Source organism: Phyllostomus hastatus, unplaced genomic scaffold, assembly GCF_019186645.2.
Source record: "Phyllostomus hastatus isolate PE091 unplaced genomic scaffold, TTU_PhHast_1.1 phas_contig_90, whole genome shotgun sequence".
NCBI lineage: Eukaryota > Metazoa > Chordata > Mammalia > Chiroptera > Phyllostomidae > Phyllostomus > Phyllostomus hastatus.
In genome coordinates, this window is record NW_025333984.1 from 4,341,693 (window position 1) to 4,355,933 (window position 14,241).

Below are 14,241 nucleotides of genomic sequence, written 5' to 3' on the forward strand. Positions count from 1 at the left end.
ATCTTATCTGAAGAAACTTTCAAATGAGCTACTTGTTCTTTTTATTATTTATGCTTAGGAAAGGACCAATTGCCTGATGTTTACATGTGAGTGACATTATGACAATGAATGACAGTGGAAAACAACAATATACTTAGTGACACTTAGTCTGTTCCCATAAATGTACTTAGGTGTCCAGGTTCAATTTCATAGTTACCTTTTCTTTACCACTTTCTGGAAAATGTAACTTATAAAGAGTTGGCAAATTAGAAAATACTAAATGAAGACAAAGCCAAAGTGATTCTTGCAATAAATACTTTAATGAGAACCGAGGTCTGTAACATACATAGCAGTAACTGCCCTAGCCTATGCCTTCTGCTCTAGTCTGGGGCTAACCAACTACATTTATCCCACATTTGAAAAGAAGGCCATTTTCAATGTCACCCATCAGTATCCATCTTCACAGAAGATACCAATCAGGGTCCAGAATCTCAATGTTAACACCTCCTCTCGGGGAAGTTAACATGGTAACACAAACAAATGAACAATTTTGAACCATCCTATTGTTCTTCCATCAGGAGGCTCTTGGGAGACCAACGGTTCAGTAAACACTTATAAGTTTGTCAAAATACATTTGAACAAGGAAACAGAGAAAAGAGTACAAAGGTTGGCAGGGCTTGGTTCACATATAATTCAGTCCTTAGATCTGAAGTCTCTTAAGCTGCTCATATGTGATAAAAAACTGAAGATTAAGTCATGGAAGATCACCGAGATAACACTGAAAGCCAAATAAGTTCTAAAATTGTGCATTGCATTCTTAAATTAAGGTACTTAGACTGTGCCATTCTAAGTTGCACTTGTTTAAGTCTTTTTAAAAAACAGTTTCTGACAAATCAAGCATGCACTGAGTGCCCACCATGTGCCCATTATCATCATTGGTATTTAGTAATATAAACAGATTAAAACTCTAACATAGTCTTCAGGGGCATACAACACACACACACACACACACACACAACCAAGAACATCAATGACAGCATCTAGTTCAATGCTAGAATAATTGTTACAAACATTAGGTGATCAGAGCAATCCCAAGGAGGGAGAAAGATACTATCTCCCTCAACCTATAGACTCCACAAGGGCAAGAAATCCTGCAATGCTCACCACTACACACACGACAACATACACAGCGTCCAATTCATGGCTCTGCATGTAGAAGGCACTCAAATGCAGCTAAAGGAAGGAGATTCACCCCTGAAGAAATAGCCCTATTTGACCCTGGATTCCTTCACCCTACCAATGTTTTCTGTCTTACAGTTTCCCTAGCTGCTTGGCTCCTATAGTTACGGGATAGGAGATATGGACCTCCTCACCATGGAGTTTTCTGTGGGCATCTCCCAGCAGAGTTTCCAAAAACTTCACAGCACTTTCCAGATTTTGCTGTTACAGGTAGTGCTTTGTTTTTTTTCCTAAGTGGAAACTTTGCCATCTCTTTTCTAGTCCTTTCAGTTTGCTTTAGACTCCAACTGAAAGTCATTTCTCAATTCCATCCTCAATGGTCACCATTAGAATGCTTGAGTTTCTCACTTGCCTAAAGGCTTCAAGAATCAAATTTTCCTTCCTATAGCCTAGAATTACCTGGGAGCTTGAAACATTTGCTTTCATTCTCATGTTCAAAAAGGATACAATGATGTTCCAGGGTCCAAGTCGAAGCCAGTTCGGCCAAAATCCTTTATAGAGTGCAAAAAAGCCCTCGTGTTTCCACATCTGAGAGAAAGATAATAAAAAATAGAGTGAATTCCCTTTACTCTTTACATCTGACAATTACTTATATTTTAGTGCTCATCTTCTAAGCCCCTCCCCCACAACTCATGGTTCCACAAATGGACTCCTTTGTTTCTAAAGATGCACATTTGAATTCATTTGTAGTCTAAGTCCACCCACCCATTCATTCAACAAATATTTATTATGCATCTAATATATGCAAAGTATTCCTGATGCTAAGATAATAGTAATACTAGTAAACAAGAGACAAAAAGTATTTGTGATAGAGAGCTTCCAAGATGGTCCCCAAAGAAAGCCACCTCCAGTTACTCACACACTTGTGTAGGCCCTTCCACACATATCAGGATTGGTCTCTATCACCAATAGAATAAGACAGTAGTGAACACATGTCACTTCCAATGCCTCATTATAAAAGATTTTATGTGTGTGTGTGTGTGTGTGTGTGTGTGTGTGTGTGTGTGTATGTGTGTATCTATATCTTCTACCTTGTTCTCACTTGGATCATTCACTCTGGAGGAAGCCAGCTTCTGTATCATGAAGAGAGGCCCACATGGTGAGAAACTAAGGCCTCTTGCCAACAGCCAGAGAGGAAGAGAGGTGTCCTGCTAACAGCCACATGAATCATCTTAGAAGCAGATAATCCAACCCCAATTAAGCCATCAGATGACTGAAGCCCTAGCTGACATTTGGACAACACGCTCATGAGAATCTAAGTTAAAATCCCTCAGCTAAACCACTTCTGAATCCCTGACCCATAGAAAATGTGAGATAATAAATGTTTGTTGTTTTAAGGCACTGAGTTTTGGAGTAATTTGTTACACAGCAAAAAATAACCTATATAGTCCCTGCCCTTATGAAGTGCATACTCCAGTGGAGCTGACAAATACATAAACTTATGTATATTCAGAAATACACACTAATAGAAAAGTAAAGCAAGGTAGGTGAACAGAGAGTTGGGCAAGTCACTATCCTCTGAGTGTAGTTCATTATTGTAAGTTCTGCATAATGCCATGGCCTACCTCATATCAATGCTTTGAGGATCTGAGTTTGCATTTCCTGTTTTATACAAAGGGTTCTACACACACCAAGTGAATGGTTATTATGAATTAAATGATAAATCATGTATATCAAAGGTCACAAACTGGTGGTAAATGTTGAATTCAATTTATAGAAACAGTTCCTATTTCACGGACAAATTTCCATTAAGCGATTCCTGTGATTTAGGCATTGTATTAGACATTGAAAAAATGTGATTTTGCCTTTCCACTGATGAAGTGAAACCATTATAGTAAAAATGGATATATCTGGATTAGATAATATTATCAGAATCCAGATTTATAAATATCCCTTATCCCATCTTATAGATTAAGAATACTCAATTTCTTTGGACAAATACCCAAAAGCAGAATTGCTGCATTGTATAGTGATGATCATATTGTAAGGTATAAAAATGTCAAATCACTATATTGTACACCTGAAACTAATATAATATTATATACCAACTATACTTAAATGTTAAAAAACAAATAGTCAAGATAATTATCCTTACCATTTTTAGAGCATGTAGCAATTTAATAAGGGCATTATTTATGAAAACATGATGGTTAATGTAGTTCCCCCAATGGATTACCAGCAAATGCCCTGGGTCTCAGATGAAAACAGATATTGAAAAGTTGTGAAAATCAGCAAAAATAAAGCCCAGATGTTGATAACCTATAATCACAGATTGCTTAAATTATAAGGCATCTTAGAAATACAATCCAACCACATCACCTCTCACCTGAACTACCACAATAAGCCTCCTAACTAGTTTAAAATCTCCACCTAAACAATCTTTTAACAATCTTTTGAAACTTTAAATCAGTATCACTTCCCTGCTTGATGCTCTCCAATGACTTCCCAGTGGAATTCATTCTAATTGCAAGCTTTCTATGATGACCTATAGGATCCTAAATGATTTAGCCCCTGCCTCTCTCTCTGGTTTCATTTCCTACTATTGAGTTAGCCAAAAAGTTCATTTAGTTTTTCTCCACAAAAGACACACTTCTTCATTTTCACCAGTAACTTTATTGATTTGGATATTTTGAGTATGTCAGCTATTTCCCACATGGTATAATGTCAATTGTTCTCACTTAATATCTTGATTTGATCACTATCAACTTCAACTGGTCTACCTGACCATGGAGCATCATCCAGTGAGAAACCTCCGGCATGAAATTTCACAAACCACTGCTGACATGTTTGACCACTCATAGTACTTTCTCCATACACTGCACAATTTTTTTTGCATTTCAGTTGTGTTTTTCCTTTCTTGCAATAACAAAGCATAATGTGCCAAAAATGTTGCTTATTTTTCTTCCATCTTCAGCATTAAAATGGATCCACAAAAATTCACCAATTTTGATAAGTTTTTTTTTTTTAAATGAACACTGATATGAGCACTGGTTGGTGTGGCTCAGTGGATTGAGTGCCGGCCTACAAACCAAAGGGTTGCCAGTTTGATTCCCAATCAGGGCACATGCCTGGTTAGCAAGCCAGGTCCCCAGTAGGAGGCCCATGAGAGGCAACCACACATTGATGTTTCTCTCCCTATCTTTCTCCCACCCTTTCCCTCTGCCTAAAAATAAATAAAATCTTTTAAAAAATAAATAAAGGCACACTGTTATGACAGCTGTCACAATACAATCTAACACAATTGTTTCAAATGAAGTTGAAGACAACTAACCATTTTTTCCATAAGATGGCTCTAGTAATGTTTAGTTACTGTTCAACATTAGTTAATGTTCAACATTTTATATGGGAAAAAATGAACTTTTTGGCTAACCCAGTACTTTTTCCTTCATTTACCATACTCAGCCACATCAGCCTTCTTTTCAACGCTTGAACATGTCCAGCTCATTCCCAACTCAGAGCCTTTGTACCTGTTCCTTCTTTATGAAATACCTTTCTTTCAGATCTTCACATGGCCACCTTCTTCTCATCACTCAGACTTCTGCTCTAATGTCACCTCCTCACAGCCTTTTCCTGGCCACCCTAGCTAAAGTAGTTTTCCACCATCATCATGGAGTCACTATCTCATTATGTTCTGTTTGTTTTCTCGTCACATTTATTTCAATCTGAAATTGTACTGCCTATTATTTGTCTACTTATCATCTGTTTGCCTCAACTACAACATAATCTCCAGGAAAGTAGGGACTGTATTTGTCTCATTCAACATTATATTCCTACTACCTAACATTGTCTGGCGTATAAAGTTTCCAATAAACATCTAAATATATATATTTATTGACTACATGAACACACAAACACAGTGAGGGTCTCTAACACTCCCATGAGCCATCTGAATCCTTATAAAGCTCTAAAACCTTGACTAATTTCTTTAGAACATTAGAACTAGAAAGCACACTTTTTGGCTTAGGCAGTTACATGGAAACAAACAAGAATTTCTGTAAATAAACAGAGATAACAGGCTACTTCATGAAATTATACATTCATTCAACCAATAATTTAATAATTTGCTGTGAATAAACATATCCCTATAATGTTGATAAACAAGATGAACACTGCCTTGCCTTCAAGGAACTTACAATCCACTGGGTCGAGCAGATAGACATCAAAAGTAATTACAGAGAGGAGGGGTGTTGGGGGACTAGGTGGAAAAAACTGAATGGATTAAGCCATACATATAGATACATACGTGTGTGTGTGTGTGTGTGTGTGTGTAATTGGACAACAGCATTGTGTTAACCAGAGGGAAAAGGGGTAGGGGGAGGTAGAAGAAGGCAAAGAGAGGATAAATGGGGAAGGAAAGAAACTTTACTTTGGGTGATGAGGACACAATGCAGTGTGCAGATAGTGTTTTGTTGAGTTGTATACTTGAAACCTGTATGGTTTTGTTAACCAAATATCAGCCCAATAAATTCAATAAAAAAAGAATAAAATAAAATAAAACATAAAAGTAATTACAATAAAATTTTTAAAATGTGAATGTGATTTAGTCATACGATAGAGTATTATCCAGTTATAAAAAGGAACAAGGTAGTGATACATGCTACACCATGAATAAACCTCGAAACATTACAGTAAATGAAAGGAGCCAGTCAAGCCCTTTTAAGGTTAGTCATCATCCCGATATGCCAAGGTTGCAGGTTTGATCCACAGTCAGGGTACATACAAGAAATCAACTGGTGAATGCATAGCTAACTAACAACAAACTAACGTTTCTCTGTCTCTCTCCCTCCCTCTGTCTCTCTAAAATCAATAAATATTTTTTAAAAGAAAGGTACAGGGTTCCAGCCAAGATGGAGGCATAGGCAGAAATGCTTCACTTCCTAGCACATCAAAAGAAGGATAACAACCACTTTAAAAACAAAGAACCACCAGAATTTCCAGAAAAAAATTTGCATGGAAGTCCAACAACCAAGGAGTTAAAAAAAAATTCATGCAGACTGGTAGGAGAGGCAGAAACAGGCAGCCAGGGCAGAGATGGGCATCCAGGGTGGAGAGGACACGGGCCAAGGCAGCAGCTGGCAGACTAGGTGGGTGATCCCACATTAGCATGCAGATAAGCCAGGAGGAATGATGGGGGGAATGAGACAGACCCCAAAACCCAGGATTTCAGTGCAGAGAAACTAAAGACTCAAAACCTCTTGCTATAAAAAATCTGTGGGAGTTGCAGGAAAGGGGGAAACTCCCAGTCTCACACAAGAGTCTTTTGGAGAGGTCCAGGGGTCCTAAAATGTACACAAACACACCCACCTGCGAGTAAGTACATGAAAGGGTACAATCCACTTGTGGGAAATAGGGAAGTGATGGAAAGTGGGACAGAAGCTGAGCAAGTGGCATTGTTCCCTCTTGGATCCCCCTCCCCCACAGACAGTGCCCCAATACAGCAAAAGGGTTGCCTCACCCTGGCAAATACCTAAGGCTCCATCCCTTACTACACAACAGGTGCACTGAGATAAAGAAATATCACTAAATGAAAGAACACATTAAAACTCCAGAAAAAGAACTAAGCAACAAGGAGACAGACAACCTATCTGATGCAGAGTTCAAAACACTGGTAATCAGCATGCTCACAGAAATGACTGAGCTCAGTTGCAAAATGAAGGAAGAAGTAAAGGCTATACAAACTGAAATAAAGGAAAAGATACAGGAAACCAACATTGAAGGGAAGAAAACTGGGACTCAAAAAAATGATTTGGAACAAAAGGAAGAAATAAACATTCAACCAGAAGAAAATGAAGAACCAAGAATTCAAAAAAATGAAGAGAGGCTTATTCACCTCTGGAACAACTTCAAACACTCCAACATCCTAATCCAGAAGAAGAGGAAAAGCAAGAAATTGAAAACTTATTTGAACAAATAATAAAGGAAAACTTCCCCAATCTGGAGAAGGAAATAGACATGCAAGTCCAGGAAGCTCAGAGTCCCAAAGAAGTTGGACCTGAGGAGGAACACACCAAGACACATCATAATTAAGTTACCCAAGATTAAAGATAAGAAGAGAATCTTAATAGCAGCACAAGAAAAGGAGAGAGTTACCTACAAAGGAGTGTCCATAAGACTGTCAGCTGATTTCTCAAAAGAAACCTTACAGGTAAGGAGGAGCTAGAAAAAAGTATTTGAAGTCATGAAAGGCAAGGACCTACATGCAAGATGACTCTATCCAGCATAGCTATCATTTAGAATGGAATGGCAATAAGTGCTCCCCAGATAGGGTCAAGTTAAAGGAGTTCATCATAACCAAGCCCTTATTATATGAAACGTTAAAGGGACTTATCTAAGAAAAAGAAGATCAAAATTATGAACAGTAAAATGACAACAAACTGACAACTATCAACAACTGAACCTAACAAACAAAAACTAAGCAAACAAGTAGAACAGGAACAGAATCACAGAAATGGAGATCACACAGAGGGTTATTAGTGGGGGTGGGAACAGGGAGAATGGGGGTCAAAGGTACAGGGAATAAAAAGCATAACAGGTAGGCACAAAATAGACAGGGGGAGGTTAAGAACAGTATAGGAAATAGAGCAACCAAATAACTTATATGTACGACCCATGGACATGAACTAAGGGGGTGGAAATGCTGCAGGGTGGAGGAGGATGAAGGAGAGAAGAAAATTGGGACAACTGTAATTGCATAATCAATAAGATATACTTAAAAATAGAAAGGTAATGAAAATGTTATAAAACTGTGGTGATAATGGTTGCACATATCTGTGAATATACCAAAAGCTACTCTGAATAGATTAATTTTATGATGTGCGAATTGGTCCTCAAGATTTTTTAAAATGCAGTGAAACCTCGGTTCTCAAGCGTCCCCCATCTCAAACAATTCAGTTCTTGACCACGTTGTTCATGGAAGAAATTTCTCGGTTGTCAAACAAAACTTCAGTGCTTGGGTTCTCAGCCCAACAACCCTTACATACTGATACCTGTATCAGTGCTTGATCAAGCACGCATCTCTCACGTGACAGATAGGAGATTCAGTTCTCGAAAAAATCGTTTCTCAAATAGCCTTGCGAAATGAATTACGTTCCAGAGCTGAGGTTCCACTGTATAATAAATGCTATGATAAAGCAAGTGCACAAAACTATGTACCCATAACCTAGTTCAATACTCTGAGAAGGCCTTTATGAAAAAGTATTGAGATCTAAATAATCAGTAGACGCTAGCCAAGTGAAAGAGAGTTAGGATGGAGTGGGGGGCATCTAACAAAGTGCATGGCATGGGTGAAAACTTGGGAATGAGAGAAAGTCTAGTACTAGAAATTGTTCAGTACATCTGAAATGCAGAATAAAGGTAGCAAAGATAACGCTGTGGAAGGAAAAAGGGGTCAAGTCACATAGATCACTGGATGTATGACAAGCCATTCAATGGTTTTAAGATGGAGGTAACAAAATGAGATTTGCAGTTGCTCATTTCTATGTCAGAGATGAATGCATAATTCCACTCACCAAAGTGCTTTGGGACTCTTAGAGATCAAATAATATAGTATGATGCTATTATATATAATGATAATGTAGAGTGAAATTGATTTAAAGAACTTTAATAGCAAGTAAGTGAATATGTGAGCAAATATAAGTACTTAAAAGTTACTGCCAACATGAAAATATGTTTCTGCCAATACAACACAGAATAGTGATTAAAAATACAAACTTTGGAATCAGACAGGCCCTGGTTTAAATCCCAGAGCTGACATTTACCCGGTGTGTAATCTTGGATAAATACTTAGCTACTCTGAACCTAAAACCCATCATTTATAAAATGGGACAGATAATGGCTACCCCACAGGGTTGTTGTGAGTTAAAGGACATATTATAGTGTGTAGCACACAATAAGTGTTCAATAAGTGCTAGCTATAACTATATTATTTTCCCTTTAGCTCCTTATAGCCAACCTTCCTGAAGTAATATTTTATACTTATCTACTTATCCTCACTTCTCAGGTATTTATCTGTCTCTTCCTATTAGAATCATAATGTCATGAAAAGCAGGACTTTTTTTGTTCACCAACCTAGAAAAGTACCTGGCAATAAGACATTTAAACATTTTTTGTATTGAATGAATGAATGATTAAATTGAACCACTTCTCAATGCATAGCAGCTGGCTTTTGCAAACAGCAATCCAGCAAATCTCTCTAGAAAATATTATATCCAAGAGATACTTTGCAGTCCTTATACTGGATCTCTCTATTCCATTTCACAAATAATTACTCATCCCTTCTTGAAACTCTTTACGCTCTTGGCTTCCATGACAATATTCTCTTCTAAGTTTCCTCATACCTTTTGAACTATTATCTTTTGGTGTCTTTCCTAGGTTTCTCATCTGTCAAATCCTTAACAATCAGCATTGCCTCAGAGTTATTTCCTTGGCCCTACTCTTCTCTCTACATCAGTGATTGTCAAGTGGAAGGGTGAACATGTGAAAAACAGTAAGGGGGGCTTTTGCTAAACTCTACTCTCCAGAGTCCAAGAATCACTGCCTCTGTGAATCACTATTAATGGAACAAATCTTGTAACACTCCAGTGATCTAGGAAGGCAAAAAAGCTGTGACCTCCTCTACCTGCTCTCCTTGGTCTCCCCCTCCACAGTTATGTAACATCTGTACACTACTGATTCCCAAGGCTCTCAGCTACACCCCTGAACCCTCCTCTGAGTGAAGACTAGTATATACAAATATACCCACTGTGTCTTCCTCATGAGCCTCAAACTAAGTGCCCATAACTGTAATGTCTCCCACAAAACCTGTTCCTTTTCCTATGATGCCTCTGTCAATGAATGGTACCACATGGTCACCACTAAAATACGTAAGGTCTCATTAGGATAGTTTCTGATACATAGTAAAGTACTCAACATATATGAGTTGTTATTATTATCAAGATGTCACCATCTACAGGGAGCTTATCCTAAACTTCCAAACTGGACTAAGATTTCCTCCCATAGATCCCTGAGGTTATCAGTTACCAACTGTGTTAATTATCTGTTTATACACCTGTAGTATGCTATTATTTCTCTGTGCCTACTAAAATGTGCCTGATATATAATAAATAGTTGTTACACTAAACTGAACCACAGAGAAACCATATGGCAATATCATATTTTACCCTCAAATTTGTTTTCTATAAAAGTATTATCACCAGTGATTATATAATACATAATTCATTTACAATATTCAGCTTTCTATAAGAATAACATTGCAGAAACTTTCAAAGCAAAAGTGTGAACAACAGCCCAATGCTTAACTAAAATTGAGTGCCAGATTTTCTATCACAGGGACTCCGTCTTTTTTGAAATGGGTAAATGTGGGGATATGTTAAATGCTTTATATCAATTCTACATGGTGCTATTAATAAAAGTATCCTGCAGTCACAAGCATTCAAATCAGAATAACAAGTTTAAGGACCACTGTGCATCAGCGGATTGCCAAGGGCACAGCTTTTCTACCTGGGAATTACTCTGAGAGCCTATAAAAATGTATATAATGATTCTTCCATCTTCAGAATTATATGTACCAATTAAGAATAAGCCTTGAAAGTAGGTCTGAGACATTGAAGAAGATTAAAAATTTAACCTAAGCCCACAGTGTGCATACCTTTAAAATACCATCCAAAGTACCCTTGTAGAGGTCCACATGTCCCACAATTGCCCTCTGGTTCATCATACGAGTTCGAACCACATCAACTGGATTAGAAGCCAGAGCCCCAGCCAAGCCGCATGTAAAGCTGGAACTAAAAAGCAAAACTTTAAGAAGATAGATTGCCCCAATTCCATACCTGCCCACTAAACAGAAATTAGGCCAAACTTAAATGTACAATGAGTCAGACTCATCAGATAAAACCTGACACTTGCCCTTTCATGATAATCTAAAGAGAAAGAAAATATTTGCTAAAGAGACATCATTTAAAAGTTGTCCCTTTCACTTTTCAATCTGAAACTTAGACAGCTTTTTTTTTTTTCTTAAAAGGGGACGGTTTATAAATCTAGCAAGATCCCTAAGCAGGAAGTGTCACACACCATATATTAGTTATGTAAATTTTTCAAAACATAGGATTACATGCCAAATGCATTTAAGTAGTAAAATATCATACAAGTTGCAAGATGAAGAAAATGTAGGATGACACTAGCAAAAGTCTTCAGCCCAAAACTATGGTTTTGTTTCAGGGGCACTATTAAATTATACCTTTTTTCTCAATCTCACTGATAAAAGTTTGCTTGCCAAAATAAAGCAAAGCAATTAATAGCTATTTAGGCTGTGTATGAACAAATGCAAACCCTACAGACATCTGGTAGGCTGCTGTATTAGACACTACCTCTAAGGACCTAATTGATCATAGCTTCTGGGATATAAAATAAAGGTATCAGCCCTGGCTGGTGTAGCTCAGTGAATTGAGCGCAGGCCTGTGAACCAAAGGGTCACTGGTTCAATTCCCAGTCAGGGCACATGCCTGGGTTGGGAGCCAGGTCCCCGGTAGGGGGCATGTGAGAGGCAACCACACACTGATGTTTCTCTTCCTCTCTTTCTCCTTCCCTTCCCGTCTCTCTAAAAATAAATAAATAGAATCTTTAAAAAATAAAATAAAGGTATCTGTTCTATAAGAGGATCTCACTGAAAGATGCTTTTTCGTGCTCAAAGTACTGGGAATATGGCATGAACACAATCTATCATACTTACACAAAGTGAGTTAAAATTGTGTCTCCCATCACCCCTGACAATATTAAGTGCTTCTTTGTAATATCATAGACTGGTAGCTCTACTCCCACAACGATAGCAGCCCGTTGAGCAGTTGGAACAACACCCTACAAAATACAAGTGATGTTAGACACCAAGAAAATACACAGATAGTATGACATAAGTCTAAAAGTAAGCAAAGTAGGTTGTGAATTTAAAAGTGACAAAAAAATTCAAGTCTGAAGTACAGAGGTTACTCTTCCAAATCAATACTGGAACAAATCTATGAATTACTAAAAAAAAATTATGTATGCTTTGAGGTGGTGAATGTAATGGTATGTGAATTATCTCACTAAAGCTATTATAAAAAGTAAAATGAAGCAAAAGTCAGTGGGGAGAAAAGAGCTTCCAAGTTTAATTCACAGTATTTTAGTATATGCATAAAGAGCATACTAGGGTGACAGTAAAGGTATGATGCAGCTAGGAAAAAGGACAAGGCAAACAGGGGTGCTACCTCACAAGTCCACCTTGGGTAACACTACCATCATTTCACTCACTAGCATAATACTCCTATTACAGTTCACATGGAAATTCAGGGCTTCTAGAGCATTAAAAGAAATGTTTTTGAAGAATACTGACACAATAAAATACTTAAGATATAACCTTAAAGAAGGCAAGACATAAAGTTACATATAGTACTCTAACTTAGAGAAAAAGGTATACACATATGCCAAATCTTTGTAAAGGGCTAGAGAGAAGTACACCAAAATACTTTTCTGCATCTGGAATTAGTATAACAGACCAGTTAATTTCCATTTTTATGTCTTTGTATATTTAAAAATATCACAATGAATGTTTTCCTTTATAAATTTTGTTTAAATGTTTACAATTGAAAATAACAACTGTGGGGACAACTGCTTTCTGGGAGACTGATAATATTAAAGTATCAATCATCTCTAATATCCCTAACTCAATGTATGCAGTGGAAGTAACGTAGCTGTGTTGTCACCAGATGTTTTATGTTGCTGATCAGGCTCACTAGTCCAACAGTGCCTTCATCTCTGACCCCTCCATCTGCTTTAATCTATTAGAAGACACCATCTACAGAAGGCTACTTTGGTGAACAGTAAGGTCCCAAACTAGAGCCCACAGTCTGGCTGAATTCAGACCACAGACATGTTATTTATACACATACACACACACACACACACACACACACACACACACATATGTGTGTAGGTATATATGTGTGTGTGACACATACTCTGTCTAGAAGGTATCCAGCCATATGATACGAAAAACAAAGACATTTATTGAAAAGGATACAAGATACAAGAAACATTATACATACAACAATTAAGACAATGACAACTCAGTCCCCTTCAAAGTACGCACCCTGGGACATCACACAGTTCTCTCAGTCACCATCAGCTGTCCTATCATATGTTCCTAAATCTCATCTACTATATGAATTCTCTCCCCTTCCAAAGGTGATTTTAGTTTTGGGAAAGGCCAGAAGTTTCAGGGCACCAAATCTGGGCTATAGTGGGAGAGAGTCATCTGGGTGATTTGATGTTTCATCAACAAACTGTATGAGACAAGATGAATGAGTGAGTGCATTGTCCTGATGAAGCTGCCAATCACCAGTTGTCCATAGCTGTGGCCTTCTGAATCATCTGAATAGTTTCCACGGAGCAATGTTCAAACTTAATGCAAAATTTGATGCAGATTCTTTGCTCTACTTGCTCAGTCATTTTGAATGCAATGGCCACAGAGTACACATGCTCATTCAATGGCATCTACTGCCCCCACTGATTAGTACAGTGAAGTCATCATTGTTCACGCATGTGCATTCCAGTCCACTCTCCTTGGCTGCAGGTTACATCAATGTCTCACAAACCATTTTCATTTTATTAACAATGGCTGGACTTTTTCCAGACAGACCTCATATATACACACAATAGAATATTATTCAGCCTTAAAAAGGAAAGAAATTCTGACACATGTGACAACATGAATGAACCCGGAGGGCATTACGCTAAGCAAAATAAGCCAGTCACCAAATGACAAAATTATGATTCCACTTATATAAGGTACCCAGTATAGTCAAATTCACAGATACAGAAAGCATCAGGCTGGGGGCAGGGGGAAAATGGAGAGTTGTTTAATGCATATGGAATCCTAGGTTTGCAAGATGAAAAGAATTCTGGAGACTGGTTGTAGAGCAGTATAAATGTACTTAACAAAACTGAACTTGAAATGGTTAAGATGGTAAATATTATACTATGCATATTTTACCA

General features: G+C 37.7%; 1 protein-coding gene across 6 annotated transcripts in view; it reads right to left on the reverse strand.

Moving 5' to 3' along the window:
* Positions 1 to 280: 280 nt before the first annotated feature.
* SLC25A14 (solute carrier family 25 member 14) overlaps positions 281 to 14,241 on the reverse strand; it is a 30,343-nt gene continuing 16,382 nt past the window's right edge. For 5 of the 6 annotated variants that reach the window (XM_045852247.1, XM_045852250.1, XM_045852249.1 and 2 more), the window contains 4 exons: positions 11,945 to 12,069; positions 10,865 to 11,000; positions 1,666 to 1,746; positions 281 to 721 (listed from right to left, as the gene is read on the reverse strand). In XM_045852247.1, coding sequence (XP_045708203.1) covers positions 680 to 721; positions 1,666 to 1,746; positions 10,865 to 11,000; positions 11,945 to 12,069 — 384 coding nt within the window. In that variant the 3' untranslated portion in view covers positions 281 to 679. The remainder of the gene's footprint in view (positions 722 to 1,665; positions 1,747 to 10,864; positions 11,001 to 11,944; positions 12,070 to 14,241) is intronic. The other variant, XM_045852252.1, reaches the window with a different exon arrangement.